General features: G+C 47.2%; 1 protein-coding gene across 1 annotated transcript in view; it reads left to right on the top strand.

The window, feature by feature from the left end:
* Positions 1–26,873, top strand: part of pcnt (pericentrin) — a 62,319-nt gene that overhangs the window by 30,222 nt on the left and 5,224 nt on the right. The window contains exons 23-50 of the mRNA XM_080835201.1: positions 14–174; positions 1,152–1,351; positions 1,637–1,857; positions 2,345–2,486; positions 2,993–3,184; positions 6,696–6,928; positions 7,406–7,525; positions 8,519–8,755; positions 9,661–9,828; positions 10,465–10,617; positions 12,377–12,544; positions 13,019–14,077; positions 15,046–15,216; positions 15,564–16,154; positions 17,584–17,668; positions 17,836–18,008; positions 18,299–18,487; positions 18,809–18,982; positions 19,374–19,569; positions 19,848–20,070; positions 20,290–20,371; positions 20,729–21,178; positions 21,615–21,875; positions 22,187–22,507; positions 23,118–23,276; positions 25,312–25,449; positions 25,822–26,063; positions 26,354–26,451. Coding sequence (XP_080691327.1) covers positions 14–174; positions 1,152–1,351; positions 1,637–1,857; positions 2,345–2,486; positions 2,993–3,184; positions 6,696–6,928; positions 7,406–7,525; positions 8,519–8,755; positions 9,661–9,828; positions 10,465–10,617; positions 12,377–12,544; positions 13,019–14,077; positions 15,046–15,216; positions 15,564–16,154; positions 17,584–17,668; positions 17,836–18,008; positions 18,299–18,487; positions 18,809–18,982; positions 19,374–19,569; positions 19,848–20,070; positions 20,290–20,371; positions 20,729–21,178; positions 21,615–21,875; positions 22,187–22,507; positions 23,118–23,276; positions 25,312–25,449; positions 25,822–26,063; positions 26,354–26,451 — 6,607 coding nt within the window. The remainder of the gene's footprint in view (positions 1–13; positions 175–1,151; positions 1,352–1,636; positions 1,858–2,344; positions 2,487–2,992; positions 3,185–6,695; positions 6,929–7,405; positions 7,526–8,518; positions 8,756–9,660; positions 9,829–10,464; positions 10,618–12,376; positions 12,545–13,018; positions 14,078–15,045; positions 15,217–15,563; positions 16,155–17,583; positions 17,669–17,835; positions 18,009–18,298; positions 18,488–18,808; positions 18,983–19,373; positions 19,570–19,847; positions 20,071–20,289; positions 20,372–20,728; positions 21,179–21,614; positions 21,876–22,186; positions 22,508–23,117; positions 23,277–25,311; positions 25,450–25,821; positions 26,064–26,353; positions 26,452–26,873) is intronic.

Genomic DNA, 26,873 nt, shown 5'->3' with positions numbered 1-26,873 from the left:
TCTCTCTCTGTAGTTGCGCAGTGAGGTGAGTGGCCTGCAGGGGGCGCTCCAGGGGAAGACCAGTGAGATGTCTACTCTGGAGGGCCTGCTGCAGCGGCGCGAGAGGGAGGGGCAGGAGGGAGACAACCTGGTCACCATGCTCCGCGACGACCTCACAGACGCCAAGCAACAGAGGTGAGAGGTCGCTGTGAATGAACCAGTTACCATAGGGTTCGGGGAACCAAACGCTGTGTGGGGGTAACAGAAATGGTGGGGTGAAATAAGAGTGTAATGAGCAGTGATGGGCTTTGTTGAACTCAACATCAGCTGTTTTTCAAATTTAGTTAACCCCCTTGGGTCACTATAATCATACTTTAAAAGATGGGCATTGCTGTTTTAAACCTTTTTGTTTTAGACTGTGTAAAGACATTGTTTAGCAAGGCGGGCCATTGCTGCACCAACTCAACAACAGCACTTTTTTTTAAAACATTGGTGTTCAGTCAAACTAGGATCAAATGTGGCCGTGAAGTGCTTTTCTGGGTATTCTTGTTCCCTATCCAGTAGTATTTCAGTGTCAGCCTTGAAGGCAACTTGTGGGTGTAGAGTAACAGGTAATAAATGCCAGGGAAGCTGCGTTTCAGAGGGTCATACAGTGCATACTGCCTGCAGGACCTGCATCGTGAGCTGGAGCATCAAACACATTTGGGCATCAGAGCGATCAGAGCGCGTCATGTGTAGGAAGTTTTGACTTGCATGGTCGTGTGGGAGAGAAGAGTAAGACTTCCGCATAGAGGTAAAGCTGCAGGCACAGGCTGATTCCACTCAACACGGGCTATACTTAAGCTATGGGTCATAGGGGACCCCTGCGTCAGACTCTTTAGACAGGGAGACTATTCTGGAGTCCAAAACTCGCTCACCTCAGCGCTCATATATCCTTAGTATTAGGTTTCTAGAGGATTTGTTGCCATCATGAAATGTCTTGGGGCATACTTTTTTTTTATTTATTTTTTTATTTATTATAATTTGTTTATATATATTTATAGAGTAGGAGAGTATTGTGTTAAGTTGGTGCTAGTCTCTGGTTGTTTGGAATTTGCTTGTAATTATGGAATTTCATGTGGTTAACTTGGGATTTCTGCCTTAATCCTAATGCTGTTTGCTGGCGTTCCCAGGCAAGCCCTGAGCGAGGCCAACGAGAGGCTGCAGCACGTGATGCTGGAGATGCTGAAGAGCGCCATGGCAACGGAGGAGCTGATCAGCCGTAAGGTGGGCGCGTGTTTGACCGCCAGGATGCCCAGTACAGTGACAGACAGCGGGCTGGAGCACACCACCTCACAGACACACGGAGGCAGCGGAGATGGACCAGGGACAGGTGGGTGCATAAGTGCTCTTACGCATACAAATCAGATTTACACACACACACACACACACACACACACACACACACACACACACACACTGTGCCTACCAGTCTCCTATAAGCACGCAATGGTCAGCCTGACGTAGAGTAGTTGATCACTCATTTACTGGTGGTGGCGAAAGCTAACTTTTTCATTAACTCGTTTAAATGAATCAGTTCATATTTTATACACAGGCTCAGTAGGTGAATGAAAACACGTTTTTGCCTTCACTCTCTGCCCCTCATTCATATCCCCAGCCTCTGTGGCAGCGGTGGATAGCGAGTGCGGCCCGGACGGCAGCCTGTGGTCTCTGAGTGACGAGGGGCTGGAGCTGTCCCAGCGGCTGTGCGAGAGCCTCTTCGTGGGGGCCGAGGTGCAGCTGGAGCCTCAACAGGAGGAGCTGCTCCTGGGGGCCGGGGCCCGACTGCGCTCCACCGTGGACAAGCTCCTGGACCTGGTGGACCAATCCACACGACAGGTGAGGTCCCGAACCTTAAGGCCCGTCCTGCAGTAACGACATAACTATATATCACCACATAACTTTTCTCTGAAATGTCCTTCGTGTTTAAATGTAACACGTAAGATTCAGTGGATACAGGCCGTCAGTGTTTCTATCGTTCACACAGTTCTTCTTCATTCTTCATGGTTTAGATTTGACAGTAACTGTTGTTGTTGGCGGCAGTCTGGGTGGAACTTAATGCCAGTATACTGAGACTGGGAAGGGGAAGGTTCTGTTCTGTCACAATGATGGCATGGTAAAAGGAATGATGGAGAAATAGTATGATGACTAAAGTTAATTTTATTGTGTGGCATGTGAAGGTTTTGTGCCGAATGACTAAATGTGATGTAAATGTTGTGCACTTGCTGAGCAGGTGTTTTTAAAATGTAGAAAAAGCACACCGTGCTTAAACTGATCTGAAACCATTTTCTATTATTTTAAGTTATATTTTTTGTGTGTGTGTTAGCTGGAGCAAACGGAGCGTTTCAGTCAGACCACTACTGTGGACACGGCTCAGCTGCTGCTGCAGCATAATCAGCTCCTGGAGCAGATGGACCAGGAGGCTGGGCAGAAGAGCCACCTCCAGCTGGAACTGCACAAGGCTGAGGGTGAGTGCTCTCTGTGTGCGCCTGGAACTGCATAAGGCTGAGGGTGAGTGCTCTCTGTGTGCGGCTCGAACAAGAGGCCCGTCACGAGCAACAGCTAGAACTCCCCAAGGGTGTGTGTGTGTTTCTGGAGTGTCCTTTTTGTTATTCCATTCTACTGCAAATTCAATTCCTCTTGGAGAATGTATAGAAACCTTCAAGCATCTCTGTGTGGAGTACAATGTGTATGTGTGTTTCAATATCCCCTCCTTCTCAGTCTCCTGCATGCCTGTTGAAAGGCTGCATGTCTGAATGTCTTTGTAATAACAGCACTATGAATAATTTAAGCCTATATTCAAGCTTGCATTTTTCTTGTGTTCATTCCGTGACCTAACTTTGTGTAAATCTGGTAAATCTTGCTGGTTTAAGAAAATGGCGCTTGTTGTTGTCCTCAACTCACGGCGCATTTAGCCAATAAATGTCAACCATCACTGGTTTGATAATCACCACCTCCTCTCGGTCTCCCCCAGGCCTGCTGGAGGGCTACGTGTGTGAGAAAGCCTCCTTGGAGGAGCGCATGCAGCAGAAGGAGACGCGGGAGGAGCGCCTGGTGCAGGAGCTGGAGGAGGTGCGCGAGCGGCTGCAGCAGCTGAGCGAGGAGCACGTCCTGCTGCTCCGCCAGAGAGACGCGCTCAGCTCCGGCCTGGGAGACGCCGAGAAGGGTGAGGCGGGAAGAGCGAGCAGGGAAACACGGGATTGGAAGGGATGGAATGGGAACAGGAACAGGGGGCGTAAAGTGAGGGAACTGTAGGAAAGTTGCGGAGAAGGTATTCCCATTGATCAGCTGTTGGTGCCATTGGACCAGTTCCCAGGAGCCAGATATACTGTCAGCCTTTCCTGTGCTGGAAATGTTTAGGATTAAAGCATGTGCCAACTAAATAGACGTGAGCATAATAAGGCTTAGGGGAAAGGGAAAATGGGGAATGGGTAGGGCATGTCAGAAAGGCACTGGTGATCAGTCAGAGCATTATTTTCATCTTGCGTGGTGCATTCTGTGGTTATTTGGTGCATGAGGTGTTCTGTTGAATGGACCCTTCCGCGACCACTCCCCAAAACGGTAACTGATCAATCATAGCATAGCAACGACTAAGCTCGGGACCTCAGTCAAGCGAGCCATTTTGATGAATGGAAGTCAATGAGAGAGACGTCTGCTCGAGAAGAGAAAATGAAACGTTGCGCTTATGGAGTGTGTAATTCTGACAGCCGATATCCAAAAAGGCTGGAGGGAGGGGTAACATTTTATCCCTTCCCGAAACCCAAGACCCAGAGAGAGAAATGCCTGCTGTGGATCAAACAATGTGGACGACCCCCCCATCAGCTGAATGTCAGCAACGTAAACAGAAGCACCTACGTTTGTTCCAAGAAGCTATGTCGCTAAAATCTGCCCACTGCATCGAAAACGTGAGAAAACCCTTGCTTAAAATACGATTCAGTTTTACCACCTTACATGTTTGCGTAGCGGCGACTGTGTAGATAATAGGACACATAAACATAGCTGGAATGAACCTGTTAGCCTTAGCATTTGTCTATCTACAAACACGGCATGTAATGTCGTGGTTGTAGCCTATATAAGCATATTGCAGACCCTTTTGCCTGCTTCGATCTGAGATCTTGCCGTTTTTCCAAAAAATGCTTGTGATTTATTTGGGTAGAGCTGAAATTGACACGGTTGAAAACATGTTGCCACGCCATTCATACCAATGCTGAGAACCTGGGAAACGTGAATGCTTGAATGATTTAGCAACCGTTGCTAAGGGGGGCGGAGTTTGCGGAAGGGTCCATTGTAATGTTAGTCATGTTTTGTCCTGAGTAAAAGTGTGAAGTGTGTGGGAAGTCCTATGCAGTAAATGCATGTCCATAAGGGTATACTGTTGTGGTGGTTATAAGGTGGTCATGTACTGTAATAGATGTTGTAGTGGTATATGAAGTATTGAGGATGCTGAGATGTGTGTTCTCCTGCTCTGTAGGCTGTGTGGAAGACCCTTTGGGGGACCCAGGTTTGTGCTGTGTGTTTGTGTGTGCTGGGCTTGAAGTGACACGTCAGTATTCATACCCATTAGCTTAACATTGCCGTCATTTACTTTAACTGCCTGTATTGAAGATGCTTTCATGGTTTCCTTCAAGAATTCAAGTTGATTTGTTTGAGTTGGTTTGAATTCAGTGGCCTCGTTTTGATTTGCAGTCCAACTTGATTTTCTTGAGTGAGTAGTGTGCGTGCGTGCGTGCGTGCGTGCGTGTGCGTGCGTATGTGCGCGTGCGTGTGTGCGTGTGCGTGCGTACGTGCGTGTGTGTGTGTGTGGTGATCTGGTTTCATAAGTCCCTCTGCTCCATAAAAGCCCTTTTCAAACATCAGCATTTATGTAGCTGTGTGTGGGGTTTGTGCTTGCATGCATCTCTGTGTGCAGTGGCCTTCGACTGTCTTCTGTGTAATTGCCTGAAGGTGTGTTTCTGTGTGTATTGTTCTGAGTAACTGTTGTCCAAAAGACCGATTGAGTGAATGAACGTGCTGCACACCATCCATTGCACTCTGAATTTTGTTCCTCAGGCCTTGTTTCAGCCCCTTTTTTTTTTTTAAACAATTGTGACAGGCCGAGCCCCCGGTAACCGTCTATCAGTGGGTATAGCCACGAGCTCAGAGTCAGAGTAAAGTTTTCCAGTTTTTTTTTTGGTTTATTATTTTTCAAAAGTTCAAGTATCCAAAAGTAATTTCACAAACTCATTAATTCCATTCCATCAGGCATTCACAAATCTCACAAAGAACATAATTCTGTTAAGCCTCTAAAGCAGTGGTCCCAAAACTGTTAAGGCCCAAGATCACCGACCTTTGCCTTGGTGAAGGCAAGATCTACCTATTGAGGCGTTGAGAGAAAAAGACTGTTCAGACTCCAAACCGCACTTCCAGCTTATCCTTGTATTGGGCCTAGTTGTAATTGAATTAAATCAAACACTTAGGTCCAGCTTTCAAATTGATGTGACCAAGAACACATTTAACCAGGGGTTCTCAATTATATCAATTATCAATCCGTCTCAAACTATAATTTTTCTAAATGATTTTCACATTCCATATAGAACCACAGACAGCAATTATTTTATTAGTTTAACGCTGAAACTATGTGTCAGATGTCATCTTCATATCCAATTTGAAATCTCTATCTGTCTGCAATACCGCTCGCGGCCACTACGCAACTTCGGCGCTCTCAGACTTGCCATGCTTACACAGTAATAAAAAGCACACGCAGCATCTACTGTTTGGGCAAACCTGGATACAGGGCTGTTAACGATGTGTTTTTCGCCTGGAAGTCTCTAGAAATCTGGCACCTTATTCAATCTTAAGTTCAATTTAAGAATCCTCCTGAGAACACTTCAGCTGTGTTCAGAGATATTTTCTGACTATGGTCTTCCGAAGTCCGTAAGAAAACAGTTAGAAAATTAAAATGATTTTTTTATTATTATTTTTTTTTGGGAGAACGACAGGGAAACGTGGCCCACCCTCAAAAAAAGTCTAGGGTCGGCAGTTTTTTTTTAGGGTCGGTCTGGAAACAGGAAACACAACATTTTTTTCCTAGGCCTCAACAAACTTAGTTTTAACTCTGATTTTCCCTTAAATGTTTTATTAAACAGCTTTTTCAGACAGGATACAGCATAATTCAGTTAACTTAACTTAAACGGTTGGCTCTTATATGTTCAAATATTATAATCCATACCACAAAATAGAATAAACACAAGATTAATGTAGGCTTAAATGTGTTATTGTACCTGGCAAGCATAGCGAGACCCAATGGATTCTGTACAGTATAGCCAGTATCAGTGAATGAAAAGGAATGGCGCATGTGATGGAGTGATTTTGTTTATGTGAACCGTTCTTAGCTAGGGTCCCTAGCCTAAGCCAACCCTAAGGAATATGTAACCTTAAACATAGTGACTATTGGCAGTGTAAACTTTAATTAAAAGATTTAATTCGTCCTTGTGTTGGACTGAGCTGGATATGATGATTGCTGGATCAATATTATTTGTATGAAAACAATCCGATTATTTACTTTTCCAGCATCATCATCGTAATGCTTCGAGGCAAAGACTATTTTCCACAGCTCTTCTTTTTACCATAATGTACTGTGACCCCCCCCCCCCTTTCGGCGTCTGACCACTAACCAGCCTGTCATGGGCATCATCCAGGTCTGCTGGAGGAGACTCAGCGTCTGGCGCAGGAGCGCCTGGACGTGCAGCGGCAGGCAGAGAAGGACCGTGGTAGTCTGGCGTCCCGCTTGCGCCTGCTGGAGGTCACGCTGGAGGAGCAGGAGAACCGCGACGCAGAGCTGGAGCAGCAGCACCGAGCCCAGACGGAGGACCTGCAGCAGCACATCCACGCCCTGGAGAAACAGCTCAAACACCACCGCCAGTTCATGGACGTCAGTACACACACACACACACACACACACACACACACACACACACACACTATACATGCATCCACACACACAGGCGTGCACATCGCGCCCGTTCATAGACGTCAGTGTGTACACACACACACACAAACTCTACACGCATCTTCACACACACTCACACACACTCTCACACACACACACACACACACACACACACTCAAACTCTACCCGCATCCACACACACACACACACACACTCACTCACTCTACACACATCCTCCTCACACACAGGCGTGCACCTCGCCCCCAGTTCATAGACGTCAGCATAGACGTCAGCACAAACACACACACACAAATGAACTATATGATATATATACCAAGTAAATGAGACTGTCCCATATTCCATGCATCCTATTGTTCTTGGTTATGTTGTATGATTTTAAACTAACATTTGTAATATGGTCCTTTTGTGATCTAATGATTACTTGATGTTGTAACGTAGGAGCAAGCAGTGGAGCGAGAGCATGAAAGGGACGAGTTTCAGCAGGAGATCAAGAACCTGGAGGCCCAGCTCAAGCTGCCAACCAAAGGGCACAGTACCACAGGCAAAAAGGGCCAAAGAGTAAGGGTCTCACTCTATGTGTACACACACACACACACACACACACACACAGGACTGTTTCTGTTAACTGGATTGTCAGATATTGGTTTGTGGACTGTAGTCATAAAGGCATGTTGATCAATGCTATGAATGTAACTTGATTATTAACACAGAATGGTCAAACCATGATATGCTCATGCTTGCTGTCCAAGATGTTTTACCCCGTTTGACATGGTTTTGCAAATTTGTCCAATATATTTTGCTGTTAGTTGCTTGGTTTTGCAAATGTGTCCAATATACTTTGCTGTTATTTGCTTGGTTTTTGCATTGTCCCCAGATGTTTTTCCCCTTCCTGCTTGGTATTGATGTCTCTATATCTAAGATGTTTTGTTTGTGATGTCTCTCTCCCCTCCCTTAACCGAATGATGTAGATAGAGGAGTTGGTTGCTCAGGTATGGTATATACACCACTTCAGCCTACTCTCTCGCTCCACTCTACGCTTCTGCATGACCCTTTGCTGTAGTGTCTGTCCCTCCTGGTCTGAGAAACACACACAGAAACACACACACAGAAACACGTTCGGATCTTAAGTAATAATGAGTGGCTTGTCTAACCTTGGCTGCTGTGTGTTTCTCGCTCTCTCCAGTAGTCATGTCTGTTGTAGACCCTGTCTTGTCTGTGTATTAACTCTGTAGAGTTCTATTGACCTGTAGATTCCCGTAGCATGTTAGTGTTGTCCCACAGCATGGCTTGTAGTCCACAGTATTTGTGTCATTGTGTCTGAAACTGAAACTACCTTTCATGCAGCTTTGGAATCACAGTTTGGTCTTGGTGCATTATCATTTTTATTCAACTAGTTCTTGTAAAATTTTCTCAACTACATTTTTTTTTTATATATATATATAATATTTTTTTTATTATTATTTGACGTTTCCAAAGCTGCATAAGAATATAAATGATGACCTTGAAAGTGGCCTGTTAACAACTTGGCCGCCTTGTCGTGCGTCTTCTCAGGTGGAGAGCCTTCAGGCCCTCATCAAAGATAAGATTGAGGAGTTCGGCATCCTGCAGCTGGCCAAGGATCAGGCCCAGTGCGACGTGGACGAGCGCAACGAGGAGATCGACAAGCTGACGGGCCGCATCCGTGAGCTGGAGCAAGCCCTGCTGTCCAGCACCGACACCAGCCGTGCCCTCACACAGCTGGAGCAGGAGCTGCAGAAGGCCCGCAAGAACCAGCAGGACCTCATACAGGTGCAGAGAGAGACTCTAACACATGTGTGCACACACACACACACACAAATGCCTGTGCAAATATATCGGAAAAAGGTTGAACAAGCTGTATACCCTTGTGAGCAGTAAAACTTTTGAAAGTACTTCACACAAAACTTAAAACATATCATACTTTTGTAGGAGTTGTGTCTATAAGCAGGTATATACACGTGTACACACACACACAGCAGAAGTAAGAATTGCAGAGAGCTGGGAACAGCCTGTGATGTCCAAAAATACCTGTTAAAAGTGGCCTAAAGTGCCCCCTCCCACACAATGGCATACAGCTCTGTGCTGAGTAGGCGCTGCGTGCATACCGGTTTCTAGGCCGCGCAACAGTAGCCTGAAGTGTCCCTCCCACACACCGAATCAGTCACGTCTCTGCTCTCTCTGACCTTCTCTCCACTGCTTATAACACACGCTCCGTCTCTCTCTCTCCATCTCTCTCTCTCTCTCTCTCTCTCTCTCTCTCTCTCTCTCTCTCTCTCTCACCACTGTTGTGAACCAACTCAAACTAAACTTCAGTGGCATGACTGTTCTCTGTGATGTGAATACTTTTACATCAAGGATAGCGGAAGAAAGGAGAGGACTTGTTATAAGATATGTAATAAGAGACTACCGTAGATTGTTCCATCTACCAATAACATACTGCAATAACAGGCTTTAAGTGTGTGTGGTTGTGCTTGCTTTGAGGTAAAATCGTGTGTGTGTGTGTGTGTGTGTGTGTGTGTGTGTGTGTGTGTGTGTGTGTGTAAAAACCCCTTTGTGTCTGTGTTTGTTTGCTTTGAGGTAAATCCCTGTTTGTGTGTGTGTTTGTTTGCTCTGAGGTAAAACCCTGTCTGTCTGTCTGTGTGTGTGTGTGTGTGTGTGTGTGTGTTGTCTCCCAGGACAAAGAGGCCCTGCAGCAGCAACAGTACGGCAACAAGCTGCAGATCTCAGCCCTGCAGTCCAAGCTGGACGAGACCAAGCACCGGCTGCCCGAGAACACGATTGAGCACGGCCTCCGCCAGGAACTTGACACCGCCATACAGGAGCTCCAGGACAAAGACCAGCAGGTGTGTGTTGTGAATTTATGTAGCGAATGGTTTGATTTTCAAGTCAAATTTCCCTACACCCATCTTTTGCATCTTACTTGTAGATGGCATCACAAAATGATTTAAGTACTACAAATAAGGTGCATTTAGTCATTTGTTCATGAGACATCACTAATGTATAGTTAAAAAAAAAGGAACATAGTTCAGGAGGAGTCAATGTTCAGTATGCGACTGATACAGAGGGACCGTGAGTTGCTGTGTAGTGTAGACTTCTTGTGCCATCTAGTGGTCAGGAAATGCAAGACCTTATCCCGATTTTTGAAATGACATTTATACTCAGCCAATCATTCAGGTGACTTAAAATAATCAATGAGTGATATTTTCATTGTGTCTATGTTATGAATAACATTTAGATTTTCTTAATTCTAAAGTGTTTTATTTGTCGTATACAGCGAATGTAGTGAAATGTAAAAGGGTCTACGCTCCACACTGTGCAGAAATAAAGTGTGTGTGTGTGTGTGTGTGTGTGTGTGTGTGTGTGTGTGTGTGTGTGTGTGTGTGTGTGTGTGTGTGTGTGTGTGTGTGTGTGTGTGTGTGTGTGTGTGTGTGTGTGTGTGTGTGTGTGTGTGTGTGTGTGTGTGTGTGTGTGTGTGTCAGGTGGAGGACCTGCTTGCGCGTGTGGAGGACGTCCAGGCAGAGCTGGAGCTGAGGCAGGAGGAGGTGCAACAGCTCAGCCTGGAGCTGGAGCTCCACACCAGAGAGCACCAGGCCCAAGAGGAGCAGCTGCAGGACGCCTTTACTGAACTGCAGGTGTGTGTTTGGGTGTATCACACGTGTGTGCGCATGTGCCAGGAAGACTAGCAACAGGTGGCCCTCTTTAAGCCCTGACTATAATAATAATAATTTGTATATGATGTTCATAGTTGATTTTTTAATAAAAAAAAAATATATACAGTACTGTGCAAAAGTTTTAGGCATGTGTGGAAAAAATGCTATGAACTAAGAATGCTTTGAAAAATGTAAACAATAAATGTTTATTTTTTATCCATTTACATGGTAAGACTGAGCACAGCAACAAGACACAACGTAGTTATACTGCATCAGCAGGGTCTCTCCCAGACAAAGATTTCAAAGCAGACAGGGGTTTCAAAATGTGCAGTTCAAGCTCTTTTGAAGAAGACGTTGAGGATCGTAGACGCAATGGTCAGCCAAGGAAACTTAATGCAGCTGATGAAAAACACATCAAGCTTATTTACCTTTGAAATCGGAAGATTTCAAGCAGTGGCATCAGCTCAGAACTGGCAGAAGCCAGTGGTACCCAGGTACAGATATTTGCTGTGCGGGGAAGTCTGGCCAGAAGTGGACTTCATGGAAGAGTTGCAGCCAAAAAGCGCTACCCCGACAAGGAAACAAGGCCAAGTGACTGAACTAAGCACGAAAACATAGAAACTGGGGTGCAGAAACATGGCAGAAGGTGCTCTGGACTGATGAGTCAAAATTAGAAATATTTTGCTGTAGAAGAAAACAGTTTGTTCGCCGAAGGGCTGGAGAGAGGTACAATAATGAGTGTCTGCAGGCAGCAGTGAAGCATGGTAGAGGTTCCTTTCCAGTTTGGGGCTGCATTTCTGCAAGTGGAGTTTTGAGATTTGGTCAGGATGAATGGTGTCCTCAATGCTGAGAAATACAGGCAGATACTAATCCATCATGCAATACCATCAGGGAGGCGTATGATTGGCACCAAATGTATTCTGCAGCAGGAACATAACCCCAAACATACAGCCAATGTCATTAACAACTATCTTCAGCTTAAAGAAGAACAGAAAGTCCTGCAAGTGATGGTATGACCCCCACAGAGCCCTGATCTCTACATCATCGAGTCTGTCTGGGTTTACATGAAGACAGAAGAATTTTAGGAAGCCTACATCCACAGAAGATCTGTGGTTAGTTCTCCAAGATGTTTGGAACAATTTACCAGCCGAGTTCTTTCAAAAACTGCAAGTGTATCTGGAAGAATTGATGCTATTTTGAAGGCAAAGGGTGGTCACACCAAATATTGATTTAATTTAGAATTTTCTTCTGTTCCTTCACTGCATTATGTTAATTTATGAAGAATTGATGAAAATAAACTGTTAACACTTCCATTTTTGAAAGCATTCTTAGTTTACAGCATTTTTTCACACCTGCCTAAAACTTTTGCACAGTACTGTATATATACCCGTTTTGTGTTGAAATGCAAGCTGCATTGATTATTTCATTGTTCATAATTGTGAGAAGGACAAGCTTTTTCTTTAAATAAAAAAAATTGAAAAATGTAATTCATCTGTTGATTTTCTTTAATTATCAAACACAAAGTAGGAAGTCATTTGAGTCGAGGTGCATCGATAATCGTTTCATCGGTTTAGAATTGATAAGCGATAATTGGTTTAGAATCGATAATCGGTTTAGAATCGATAATCGGTGAACTCTGAATCGGAATCGAATCGTGAGGTGCCAAAAGATTCCCACCCCTAGTTACATGTATTGTACATTAATCGTAATCAACTTGTATTTGTTTTCTCTGGTCTTTCAGGACACGATGAGCGATCTCCGCAGGCGACAGGAGGAGCAGGAGGAGGAGCAGCAGGAGGCACTGCAACTTCCCGCCGCGCTCCTGGAGGAAAAGAACCAGGAGATCGACCACCTCAACCAGCAGCTGCTCCGCCTGCAGCAGGAACTAGAACTGATCAGAGACAACAGGGTGAGACCCCGGGCATCACGCTGGGTGCTCTATCTGCTGAATGTCTGACGCATGTGCTGAGAGACCCCTGTGTGTCCGCTACAGTATGAGCACGTTTATAATAAGGCAAAGTGGAAGTAACCATTCATTTGATGTTGCAATGTATTTGGCTCAGCCTGCATGAGGATTGTTTGTGGACCTAAAGCCTAAAGGCTCAATTTCTTGACATTTTATACATATTTGACAAGACAATTTCTTGACATTTTATACATATACATATTTGACAAGATTATTTTTGACACAAGGATATCAAGTTACTGTAGTAGTGAGGAGGAGATAAACTTCAGTGAATATAGACCAGGAAGACAAGAATTTGTCCCCTGATATGAGACATAATTTGGAGATGACTGTGTAGGGTAATGTATTGCACTGCACATATCGTCCTGGATGAGTGGGACACATGTCTGATGTTGTGGCCATTAACGCCCCCCTCAGGAAGTGGAAGAGAAGCAGGCGGAGATCGAAGAGCTGCAGGCGCAGGTGGAGCGTCTCCGTGGCGACCAGCAGCGCGTGCGCGAGTCCCAGGAGCAGGAGGTGGAGCAGCTGCACGAGGTCATCCAGCGGCTGCAGGCCGAGCTGGCACAGCTGGCCCCCAACGCCCACGAACTCAGTGACCTGCAGGTCGAGAGCGAGGCCGAGAGCGGAACCGCCGCCAGCCCAGAGTCCACCGACTTCTCCTGGAACGCCGGGCCCCACGGCCGCGCCCAGGCCCTGGGCCAGGAGGAGAGCCTTTGCCATGAGCTGACCAGCCACAGCCTGCAGATGTCACGCCAGCGGCTCCGGAAGCTAAGGCAGGAGCTGGAGGAGGCGGCCACTGAAAAGGAGGCGCTCCAGAGGCTGCTCCTTACCCAAGAGGAGGAGTACGCACTGCAGGTGAAGACTATCGGCGCCAGCCTGAAGGAGGAGCGGGAGAAGCTGGTAAAGCACCAGTGTGAGGCCAAGGAGCTCAGCGGGCTGCTAGAGGAGAGGGAGGCCCAGGTGGAGCAGCTGGAGGCCAGATCGAGGGAGCTGGAAGACGGGGAGAGGGAGTGCAAGGACACCCTGGAAGAGATGGAGGTCCGGATGAAGGAGGCGGAGAAGAGGAGAGACGAGGCTCTGAGGGAGCTGGAGAATGTGGGAGTAGAGGCCCAGCAGGGAAGAGGTCAAACCCAGGGGGTGAGCTCCGTGAAGGAGAAGAAGGAGCTGGAGGACCTTGTGCTGGAGCTCCAGGGGAGTAAGGAGGAGACTAGGACCACCACTGAGATGCTGAGGGCAAAGGTTGCTGAGCTGGAGGAACAAGTCCAGGAGGCAAGGGCAAAGGCCGTCACCTTGGAGATGGGGAAAAGGGAGCTGCACGTGGAGCGACAGGCTCTGAGACAGCGTGAGGGCCGGCTCCAGGAGGAAATAGAGAATCTCAAAGAGGAAGTAATGTCGAAGAGCTGCCTGGTTGAGGAACTGAGTGATCAGCTGGAGGAGAGGGTGAGCCAGAATGAGGAGACCCAAAAAGAAGTGCTGGTGAGAGACGCCTCATATTCATCTTGACAAGCTATGACGCCTTTTTGAGTTTGTAGCCCTTTGATATGTTCAAACTGAAGCCTATTTACCGCATGCCTTTTATTTATTTCATTTTATCTTGTCACATTTATTTATTTATGTATTTATTTACCTAGACCAGAGAAGGCATGCTTTTCTCTGTGTCTGACCTGATGTGTGTTATAAGCCGGCTGCCCGCTGTGTTCTCTGCTTAACCAGCTGTGATGTAATTGCCTGCAGATGGCAGCACACAGCATTTCCCACAAAGAAATGCCTTGCAGACCTAAGAGAAGGAAGAAAAAGGCAAGAGAAGAGAGGGAGGAAGTGAGAAAAAAAACCTGCTAGAGTAGAAGGCGTGGTTAGAGCAGTCATCAGTGAGCTGGCAAACATTTTGAGTCTGACACACAGGAACAAAACTACTTGAAGAGGAACAGCTCAAGTTTGTACTTTGCAAACTTCTGACTTTCGGTTTGTTTTGCAACGTTTCTCCTCAACTTTCTAGGACTTTTTTGGGGGTCTTGATGTGAGGATTGAAGGAGGGTTATTTTAGTTTCCAGCACAGGAGCGTGGCAAATGTCAAATGGAAGGAGTGAAATACCTCATACTCCAGCAGAGCTGCTTCTAATTAGAGCATTGCTCCAACGTATCTGTTGGGCTTAAGCAGGTCTTCAGTCCTTTTTTTTCTGCACGGAAAGGCCTGACCTGAACTAAAAATACACGACTGAGCTTAGAAACGACCCATTTCAGAGTCTTCTGGACCAGTACTGTAGACACAGTAGCTATTATTAAAAGCTTGTTCAGAGGAGGCAGTACTGAGAATAATAATAACTGCTAGGACTTGCAAATATTCTTAACTTCTAATTCTGAAACAGTTCTCCCAGTGTCGTGTGTCTGTAGAGATTGTACGAGGTGCCCTGAAACTGATCCCAGAGCTGTTGTTGTCTCTGCAGACGTGTGCCGAGGAAACGCTGGCGAAAGCGGACGCAGCCCTGAGGGAACGAGAACGCCAGCTCAACCAGCTGAGGGCGGAGCATGATGCCCTGAGGGTGGAGCTTGCGGCTGTGAAGGAGGGGCTTAGCTCTAGCACTGAGCGTGCAGAGAAACTACAGGAGGAAGGACAGGTGTGTGTGTGTGTGTGTGTGTGTGTGTGTGTGTGTGTGTGTGTGTGTGTGTGTGTGTGTGTGTGTGTGTGTGTGTGTGTGTGTGTGTGTGTGTGTGTGTGTGTGTTTACATGGACATGACCACACAAATGTCTACATGTAAATGAGAAGGGGTGTGTTGGGGCCATGTCTGCAGTTTGATCATTGGCGTATTGTATAGGCATGTATTTTGAGAGGGTATTCTACAAAGGAGAACTATAGAGAATCCAAAATGGCACTGTTTACTTAAGGCTGTGTTCTCATATGTTCAGCTTAGCATTTACAGTTGACCATCTTCAACTTTCTCCTTCTTTCCTCTCCCCCGTCAGACTAAAGACCGTGCATTAGCAGACCTTGAGGTGCACAACTCTCGTCTAAAGGCTGAGCTGCGGGGCTTACAGGAGGACCTGGCTGTGCAGGAGGAGGAGTTGGCCTACCAGCAGCGCGAACTCGAGCAGCTCCGTCAACGCTGCAGCCCCCCTGCGCCGCCACCTCCCCAGCTCATCTCCTCCACCACCTCCCCCATCCGTCACCCCCACACCCACCCACACCACCACCACCACGGTCCCAGCTTCGTCTCCTCCGTCGGCGCCTCCTCCCTCTGCTCGCCAGAGGTGCTCCGCCGGCCGGACGCCAGCATGGATGAGCGCGGAGCCGTCCACCTCCACACCATCTCCCACCTGTCGGAGCTGAGCGGCCTGCAGCCGGAGCGGCGGCTGGACCTGCTGCATCACCACGCCGGCGGCAGAGGCGGCGGCTCGACCCACTCCTCGCCCTCGCACTCCATCAACATGCCCCCGCAGCCCGACACGGAGCCCGAGCGGCTGACGGCCAGCAGCAGCAGCGGCAGCATCCGCTCGCCCACCTCGCTCTGCGCCTCAGACAACCTCTCCATGCTTGACTCGCTCGACGCAGACAAGGTGAGGGGACACAGACACAGACACAGACACAGACACAGACACAGACACAGACACAGACACAGACACAGACACAGACACAGACACAGACACAGACACAGACACAGACACAGACACAGACACAGACACAGACACAGACACAGACACAGACACAGACACAGACACTTGCCAGTGTGTTGTAGCGTGTGTAGTGTTTCAATGTTAATTCAAGACTTCTGTTGTAGCGTGTGTACTGTGTAGCGCGTAGTGATTCAATGTTAATTCAAGACTTCTGTTTTGTGGCACTGTGGATGATTCTACTGGTTGCTATAGAAAATAAGGACCGCAGATGGCTGGCTTATGGTATTGGTTGGTGTTGAAATGTGCCCTTAAGGCGAGACACAGCAGGCAAAAACATAGTTTTTTTCAGCAGTGGTCAATTTTGAGATTTTGAGCTAGTTCACTCCCTAAACATGTAATCTTTCATACTAGCATAAAGAAAATATCCTAATTATACATTAATGTGTATATTTATTCACATTTTGTCTGTTTGCGGTGTCAGCATTCTCCTAGGTTTCCAGGAAAGTTAGCATTCTAACGTAACGTGCAGTATATCGGCTTTCTGATGCCTGACATGTTTGGTACCGTTGAAAAGCGCTATATCTCTCACACAATGCTATCGAATCCAAATAAGGACATTTCCTTTCCAGCAGTAACCAATGATGTTAGCAAAAACGGGGCTTTAAACCTTAGGACGCAATTGCATTAGTTTGCGGTGGTTTCTGATAACGTGATTCGTTCAGACGCATCACGTGGTATGGCTTGACACTTCCTGAATCTTTAAATGCGGTTTTCTCAAAATGAGTTTTTTGTGCTGTCAAACAAAAGTAGATATCCATAAATCCCTCTGTAATTTTTTTCACATCTAATATGCCAACAAAAGGAAAAGGATTTTTTAACCTGGCTTTATCCCATGATCAGACATGATCTTTTAAACATTATGCAAATTAGTGCTTATTTAATGAGTGCATAATTTGCATATTCAAACATCAAAATACAAAAAACTTGTAATACATTTTTTTCTCATCTAAACATGACTAATCAACTGAGAAAGCTTCATGGTGATACCTATTATTTAAGATTGTTACCCTATTCACCTGTAGTGTCTCGCCTTAATGCAAGATCTGTGGAATAGTACTCAGTTTGCTTAAAGAGTACTCAGTTTTGCTTTCTGCTTAAAGATGCTGGTGTGCCCTTGCAATGGCTTGCATTTAGTTTCGTCTAAAGACTATGTTTTGTTGGGTGTATTAAAGGTAACTATACGATCTTATTTGTGGTGCAGTGGTAAGCGTAGCTGCCTTCTGAATGGTAAACTCTGGTTCAATTCCCAGTCCCTGAAGGATGCCTGCATCTGCTCAATACCGGACCTTTACCTTTTACTTCTGTGTTGCAGCTGGACCATCTGGACCTGACCTCCTCAATGCGCTCCACATCCCCAGGCTCCGCTCCAGAGTGGGTCAGCGACGGCTACGGCAGCAGTGAGTAGCTGGAGACAAGTCAGAGACTCTCACTGTGGTTGTGTTCAAGATCAACCCTGCTGTTCACTTGTACATTGTCACTCTTTCTGGATACCTTGTGTATTCCTCAGACTACCTCTTTAACATTACGTTTGTGCGCGCGCGTGTGTGTTTGTGTGTGTGTGTAGATGTGAGCTCAGACCTGGGCGCTCGTCTTAAATTGGAGCTGGAGAACACGGAGCGTCTGGATGCCCATTTTGTGGATTACCTGCGTTACCGTGGCATCGCCCCTGCTGACAATGCTGACAGCGCAGCAGGAAGCATGTACCATAGCGATGAGCTGCTTTCACCTGAACTACAGGTAACACACACACACACACACACACACACACACACACACACACACACACACACACACACACACACACACACACACACACACACACACACACCTACCTATCTTGGATATTTTCAGAGCTAAATCTAAGACTGAAGGAATATGGAACACTTTGGCCATTGCTCATTTATAGTGCTGTATCTGGTTTGTCTTTGAAATGCTCCAGCTTAAGTCTCGTGCCCAACAGTTCCTTGCTCATATCATTATAGCCTATTGTTACTGGTGTATTATAAACCGTGTGTGTGTGATGGCAGACGCTGCTGAAGAGAGTGTATCAGGAGAGCTGCCGAGTGCTATCCCTCTCTCGACGCCCCGCCCCATCGGGTCAGACCGCCTCTGATTCGTCCCCGCCACCATCGTGGCAGCAGGAGAGGCGGGCCTTGCAGGAGACTGTGCTGTCACTCAGAGAGCTGCTCTGCAGAATGGCAGACAGGGAACCCAAGGTGAGTGGCAACCAGATGAGCAATAATGATGGCAAAATTGTACACACACACCATGATGTCTAAAATTGTTCATCGTGGGCATCAAAGACATAGTTGCCTTGCTGCCAACGGGCCTTGGGAAAATCCTAATACATCAGCTTGCACCGTTAGTGGCCAAGTAGGAAGAATAGCAATCCCATAGCGGTCAACGACTGGAAACCATTCCCAGTGGACAGAGGCTAGACCCTATTCACAAACGGAATTTATGTGTGGCTGTTACTTATGTGCAGTGTCTGACATCTGTGTGTGTGTGTGTGTGTGTGTGTGTGTGTGTGTTTGCAGTCGACTGGCAGTGATGCTGACTGGCGGCAGGAGCTTCTGCAGGCGGTGAGAAGTGTGTTTGATGGCGAGAGGGTGTGGCTGCACACAGAGTTGCAGGCACTGCTCTCCCACTCACACACACCTCACGACCACACACCGCTCATCAGCCACATGGAGAAGCTGCTCAGCAAACAGGTGAGACACACACACGGCAGCCCAGCAGACAGCTCTTGGAGAGCCCCTTCTCAAAAAAGACATACATTTTATTATCTTTGACTTCCACTTAATTTCCCTTCCTCTATTCGCATCAATAGAGGTACATATAGGTCAATTGTGTTTATTTCTACACCTGCCTTCTTTCTATATGGTTCTACCCATCCATTTCTCTCTCTCTCTCTCTCTCTCTCTCTCTCTCTCTCTCTCTCTCTCTCTCTCTCTCTCTCTCTCTCTCTCTCTCTCTCTCTCTCTCTCTCTCTCTCTCTCTCTCTCTCTCTCTCTCTCTCTCTCTCTCTCTCTCTCTCTCTCTCTCTCTCTCTCTCTCTCTCTCTCTCTCTCTCTCTCTCTCTCCTCCTCCTCTCTCATTCAGGAGGAGCAGCAGAAGCGTTCCCTGGAGCAGCTGCTGGGCGCCGACCGGAACAGCCTGCAGTTGGAGGTGCAGAGGCTGCAGGCGCAGCTGCAGATGTGCAGCAGGCAGAGCCAGGAGCGGCTGCAGCAGCTGCATGGCACACTCACTGCAGCACAGGAGGAGGGAATGCAGCGCCAGCAGAACCTGCGCAAGCAAGGTGAGGAGCAGAGACCGAGAATTGCACCCCGACACACACACACACACACACACACACACACACACACTAAATAGGCTCTCGTACTTCCTTTGTCTGTCTATGTCCCTCTCTCCTCCCTCTGCCACTGTTCTGGTTACAATTGTTTGCTATTCCTGTTCCTTCAAGTGTTGCACGGTTGTTACTATGTAGCCATGGTAACTGGCCTTGTTTTTTTCCCTTGTTCGATAGAAATATTTCAGCAAGACATGAAGTTGTGTGTGCATGTGTGTTGTGTGCAGTGGAACAGCTGGAGGTGCAGCTGCAGCAGAGGCAGACGCTGTGTGACGACCTGCGCAGTCGGCTGCAACAGGAGCAGAGTCAGGACGAGCAGCAGCGCAGGCAGCTGCAGCACGAACAGGAAGTTACATCACAGCTGAGGGCCGACTTGGAGGAGACCAGCCTGCAGCTCCACAGCGCCACCAAGAGTCAGGAGCAGCTACAGACAGAGCTCCGCAGTCTCAGGTACTCACACGCATGCACACACACTGCTATACACACACACACACACACACATGAATACACACAGTTTCTATACATGCACAAAACACTCTGCTATGGCCATACGGTCTTCTCTTACGTAACACATTCATTACATATGAATTTGTCAAGTGCTCCAAAAACGAATACAAAGGCATAATTCCAAACATGACGTGTCCATCTCTAAACGTGTGTTTGTTGCAGGCTGAAGTTGGCGGCTGAGGAGGAGGCTGTGGGCCGAGAGCAGGCCATAGCCCAGGAGCTCCAGGAACAACTACAGCAGCAGGTGCCCACCTCACACTCACATGCACAGGGACTCAGAAATACATTCACACACTGTCACCAGCTAAACATTCACACTCATGCACAGGGACCCAGAAATACATTCACACACTGGCACCAGCTAAACATTTACACACATGCACAGGGACCCAGAAATACATTCACACACTGGCACCAGCTAAACATTTACACACTGGCACAAGGACCCAGAAATACATTCACACACTGGGACCAGCTAAACATTCACACAGTGGCACAAAACGTGATGGTTGGTCCATTGTGACCTGCTGATATGTGTGACACTCGCTCATTCTTTCTCTCTGTCTCTCTGTCTCTGTCTCTCTGTCTCTTTCTCTCTCAGTCGATGTCCCAGTCTCTGCGCGCCACCATAGAGGAGCAGTCCTCTCGCCTGGCCCAGCTCGGTGCAGGCCTGGAGCAGGAGCGCGCCGCCGTCTCCAACCTGCGGGGGGAACTGCGCATTGAGCGCTCCCGCTGTGAGGCCCTACTGGCCCAGGAGCGCCAGCGTACCCAGCAGGCCGTTCAGGAGGAGCGCGGGCGTGCCAACGGCCTCTCGGAGGCTCTGGCGAGGCAGAGCCAGGAGCACGCTCGGCGCTTGGAGGAGGAGGCGCTCAGACAGGAGGCGGCGACTGCGCACGACCGCACCTTCATTGCAGAGCTGCGCGTCCAGCTGCAGCAGGAGAGGGAGCGGCAGGAGCAGCTGGAGGAGCAGCTGGCAGCGGCCACAGCGACACACAGCCACCAGAGGAGGGTGGAGGAGGAGCAGACCAACATGCTGGAGACGCAGGCTCAGGTGTGTGTGTGTGTGTGTGTGTGTGTGTGTGTGTGTGTGTGTGTGTGTAAAAAAACAGAAGTGTCAGGCTCTGCTGTGTGTGTGAGTTCAGAATGCAAGATGGCTTCATGAAAGTCCTGTAGATGTTGATCTTCATGTACATCTGCTTAATGTAGCTCGTACAGACTTTTAACATGAGAACACTCTGAATTCAAGATGCACCTCTTCCCTGTCTGTAAAATTGACTGTATGAGGGCTTCCAAAGTAACTTTCTTAAGAGGTCCTTAAGGTACAATCAGCCACACGTCGGCGGTTTGGCTTTAAAACTTAGTCATTTTAATGAGTTCACCACATTCCAATAAATACATTTTAGTCAGTGAGGATAGTCTGCGTGTGTTGATGTGAAACCTGCCGGTGCAGGTCTGTAGGTGCTAATGTGCGTCTCACCTTCCCACAGCGTGACGGCGAGGAGTGTGTGCGTCTGCGCTTGGAGCTGCAGCAGCTGCAGGCTCAGCGCGAGGAGGTGAGCGTGAGCCTGCAGGAGGAGCGTGGCCGGGCGCGGGGGCTGCAGCAGGAGCTGGAGGCGCTGCGGGCGAAGATGAGCGCGCTGAAGGAGAGTGAGAAGCAAAGGGACGAGCAGTGGGAGCGCCAGAGGAGCAGGGACAGGCAGGAGCAGGCCGAGAGAGAGCGCCGCCACGAGAGGAACAGCCAGAAACTGGTGTGTGTGTGTGTCTCTCTCTCTCTCTCTCTCCTTTCTTTCTTTCTTTCTCTCCCTCTCTCTATCTCTCTCGTGCTCTTCATTAACCTTTTACAACTGGCAGCAATATTATTTTGTTCCCATGTTCAATCTCTTTCAAAAAGATTTGATGATGCTGTGATTGTTTTATTTCTTTTGTATTTATTTATTTATTTCAGTTGGAGAAAGAAAGTAATGACCCCTGAGAATCTAAAGCAGTTTTATGGTGTAGAATGTATGTGGCATGATGGAATTATCCTGTAACCCCCTCTGTTTGTGTGTGTGTGTGTTAGCTGGAGCTGGAGCTCTTGAGGCAGCGTGATCAGCAGCGCTTGCAGGAGTTGCAGCACACGTTAGCTGACCTGGAGGTGCAGGAGAAGCAGCTGACGGCCGAACACCTGCAGAGGAGCTCCGAGCTCGGCACACACACTTCACAGACGAGCCCATACACTTCACAGACCAACACACACTCCCTACAGACCAACACACACTCCCTACAGACCAACACACACTCCCTACAGACCAGCACACACTCCTCGCAGACCAACACACACAACATTCATCCCAGCAGACACACCACGGAGCAGCCCAGCCAGTCTGCCAACCACAGCCAGGTGAGAAAGAATGTGTGTGTGTGTGTGTGTGTGTGTGTGTGTGTGTGTGTTTACACACACAATACACAACACACACATGCGCCGTTATATGTAGCCTTGCCCATCTCAGACCTTGATTTGACTAAAGGTTAACAGAGGAGTGGTAAAAAGGAAAGAAGTTTATTATGTGTAGGCTTTCATTCTAGCCTAAAGCTAAAAGGGATGGAACTATTTACTCCGCTCACGATTTGATTCCATTCACAAAACTATGCTTTCACAGTATATTTAAAACCATTACTGGAATGAAAACAACAGATTTATGTTTTGATGCAATGTTGACAAAAGTAATTGATCTACAAACATAAAATAATATTTCATTAAATGTGTCTGTCTGTATTACATTTCACTTGTGTCTTCATTTGAGCGGCGCAATTTTCATCATTTCAGATTATTGTAGGATAATACAGACAGACAGTGACAAGGCTGTCTTGGCTACTGACTGACTAGTGTGGGTGTGACAGGATGTTGTGTTTGGCCAAGTTGGAGGCCAAGTCAAGGGGAAGGAAGGGAATGAGAGTTTATTAGACGGAGAGTTACTTACCTGAGTGCATCTGTGTCTCTTCCTCTTCAGAACACCTCCTCCTCGTCCTCGTCCATGATGGAGCGTCTGCTGAGGGAGAACTCCGAGCTGTCGGAGCGCCTCACCCAGCTCAGCGAGGAGAGGGTCTCCCTGAAACACACACTCAGCTGTCTGGAGCGAGAGCTACACTCACACAAGCGCAATGAGCAGGTACAGCACAGACACCACGCCAACACTGTGTGTGAGTGTGAAGGCCCTTAGAGAGTACTCAAAACGGTCGTGTCGGGCAGTGGGCGGGCGGCCGGATAGTACGTACTAGTTAGCATTTGTGTCCCTTTATAGTACTCCAACGGCTGTGGGTGCTGAAAACAATTCTCTTCTAGAACAGTAGGGGGAGTAACGGTTTAAGTGCCGAAAGACAAGCTACCCCATGACATTTTCGTGCCATGGAAATCGTTAGTTGGCTTTCCCTCTCCTCCACAACTTTTACTTACTTCCCTCTCACCAGCTGTCGCTACTGAAATGCAACAGGTGTCAGCAGACATACACCTTTCATGCTTTGTCTAATGTTACATATAAAGGGCAAACTTATCTCTTTCATGGTAGGTATTTTTTGTGGGAGAAATAGTTGCAATCTAATCTAACAAAATTATATGCTTATCTTACACTATAGAAACTGTTAAAAAACGATTCAATTAAATGAATACGTTTTTATTTTCCTTGGTATTTTCGTCATATTCAGATTTGCAATGATTTCTGGGTAATTTTTGTAATCTCTATTTGATCATGTGACGAGACGATACGATATTGGCACAACATCTGAACGACTGACAGTGTTGTACAAGTCCACACCTTTCATGAAATAGTTAAAAGTTCATACAAGTAAACATGAACTATAGTAATTATTTCCCCCAACGGCAGCGTGTCTCGAAGTGTGGTGGAAGCCCAACTTGTGGGTTGCAGGTGGAGCACAAATGAGAAGAGATTCAGGAGATTTTCCCGTTGCAATGCCTTCTTTTATATACAGTAGCCTAACTAGAATATCGCACTAAACAACCACACTCAAACAAAATGAATATTGTAGGCCTATTGTTAGAACAATAGCAGGGCAGAGCACACGGATAATCCATATTCATCATTATTTTTGCAAATTGAGATACTGCGGCTGGCGCGATTAAGCATTGAACATTCCATATTTGAAATATCTTTATAAGTAGGCTAGTGAAGTCAACCTGTTGATAGTATTCCCAACTCATTTGTCCTTCATTCTATCACCGTGTTTGAAAGGTATTGGTTAGGTAATAGCCGAGTGACAGCTGTTTTCTTTCTGATTTGACAGTAGCCTATAGGATATACTTGTGTGTTTTAAGCAAATAAAATGTGTAGCAATGTTTACGAAGGGGCAACTGCTATCGTGAATTATACAGTAAATACGTTGTGAAATGAAAGGAAAACACATCACAGCAAGTGCAGTGCATCACAGCGAGTGTGAGCGAGTGCATGTAGTATATGTTGATGCCGGAGTTAAATAAAGGCAGGCTATTCATAAAATACGTCAATGTGTCAGTAGTATGAACAGTTGAGACATTGACTCCGTGGGGCTCAGGTCGTTTGGACAAATATTTTAATTGCTGTCGCTCGTGCTGGTCCTCTGGCAGTAGGCTACTTGGGCCGGCTCATGTATTGTGATATACAGGGAATAGTTTTCAAGGAAAGGATCTGCACCTTTGACAGTGGCTGTTGTTCATATATATATATATATGGATATAAAGGTAATGAAACAGGAAACGCTAGGTCCAGAAATGTTAATTTCCATACGACATCAACTCCGGAAACTATGTCGTAGTGGGCCATTCACGGCCAAGGAGTATCCGTAGAAGCGGGCCGACAGAAATTTTTGCGGGGACACGGAGAGCTGTCCGACGGCTCTGGAGAGCACGGAGAGGGCGTTTCAGCTACCTGAGAAGGCGTTCCAGCTACCTGAAGGCGTTCCTATGTGCCCAAAAACGTGTCGTACGGAGTACCATAAAAAAGCTGTGTGAGTGTGAGTGTGAGTGCATCACAAGGCTGTCTGTATACAAATGAAGGCAAAGGGAGGGGTGTGTGAGTGACTTCTGTTATACTAGGAGTCTCTGACTCAAAGCGTATGTCTGTATGTGCTAGATCTGAATGTAACCTTATGGTAAACTATTAACGTTCCACTCAGTGTAAGTATTACGTTTGTGTGTGTGTGTGTGTTGTGCAGGTGAGATCATCAGGCGAGACTGCGTGGCTGAAAGAACGTGCCAGCCTGCAGATGGCCGTCCGCTCTGCTCAGAGCCAGCTGGCCAAGCTCACCGCTGAGATTGAGAACAGACCGCTGCCTGAGCCCTCAAACAGCAAGGTCAGACATGCATACATACACACTATACACATACTTTTGACATGAAACTTGAATATATGGGACATGAAGTTTTTGTATTGATATTGTTTATTCATTGCTGGCAGACCCAATCAGCAAACAGCAACATGATGAAACACTGCACTCTCCCACCCTCATAGGCCTGGTATTTGGCCCCTGTTCTTAAATAAGAGGTGGTCTTTACACAGATGGCGGTCCCTTATGATTTAATAACATGCAGCTACACAAAGCATTGGAAAAAAGTAGATTCAGGTTCACTAATGGCTGCTAAGTTGAAGCCTTGAGCAGATCTTCAGGGTTGTCCCCCTTCATAATTAGCGATGGCTCCAGACTGACTCATGTCCATCCCCTCAGGTGCAGCGTCTGTATGAGCGGTACCTGCGAGCGGAGAGCTTCCGGAAATCTCTGGCCTACCAGAAGCGCTACCTGCTGCTGGTGCTGGGTGGCTTCCGAGAGTGTGAGCAGGTGACCCTGGCACTCATCGCCCGCATGGGGGCGCACCCCTCCCACACCGACCTACAGGCCGCCGCCTCCCTCCGCTCCCGTCCAATCCACCGCTTCCGGGCCGGCGTCCGTGCAGTCATCGCCATCTTCAGGTCAGATGAGGAAGAGTCACGTGGAACCCTGAGGGGGAGGGGTGCCTCATTGCGTACATTTTAGAAGGATGGGTTTAAGTTACGGGGATATTTTACAGTCAGGTCTTAGTTATTATTTATTCAAGTCCTTACTACAAAGTGTAATTAAATTGTTTATGTGCTAGGGACTATGTAATATACCTTATTTAATTATTTGGAACATTTGTAATTTATCATTATTCTTGTCAGATTGAATCTCAAAATATCCCAAAGTGGGAGTGCTTAACCAAACTGCTGTTTCTCAATCACAGGCTTAAGTTCCTGACCAGGAAGTGGCAGAGAGCCATCAGGAAGACTGGAATAAGCTCCACAATGGTCAACGGACACAAATCCACTGGCACTAGCTCACGTAAGTGTCTGTGTTAAGTAGGTGTGAAAGGGAGGTGTGTGTGTGTGTGTGTATATGACAGAGGAACATATGTAATCTTTAGTGTCTGTTTAGTGTGCGAGAACGGTAGAAATACATTGTGCTGATAGCATAGGATCATTGTGTGTGTGTGTGTGTGTGTGTGTGTGTGTGTGTGTGTGTGACACCCGTGTGTGTGTGTGTGTGTGTGTGTGTGTGACACCCGTGTGTGTGTGTGTGTGTGTGTGACACCCGTGTGTGTGTGTGTGTGTGACACCCGTGTGTGTGTGTGTGTGTGTGTGACACCCGTGTGTGTGTGTGTGTGTGACACCCGTGTGTGTGTGTGTGTGTGTGTGTGTGTGTGTGACACCCGTGTGTGTGTGTGTGTGACACACCCGTGAGTGTGTGTGTGTGTGACACACCCG

Source organism: Sprattus sprattus (genome assembly GCF_963457725.1).
Source record: "Sprattus sprattus genome assembly, chromosome: 3".
In the NCBI taxonomy this organism is placed as follows: Eukaryota; Metazoa; Chordata; class Actinopteri; order Clupeiformes; family Clupeidae; genus Sprattus; species Sprattus sprattus.
Note: the sequence above shows the minus strand (reverse complement) of the source record. Positions and strands in the feature narration are given on the sequence as shown.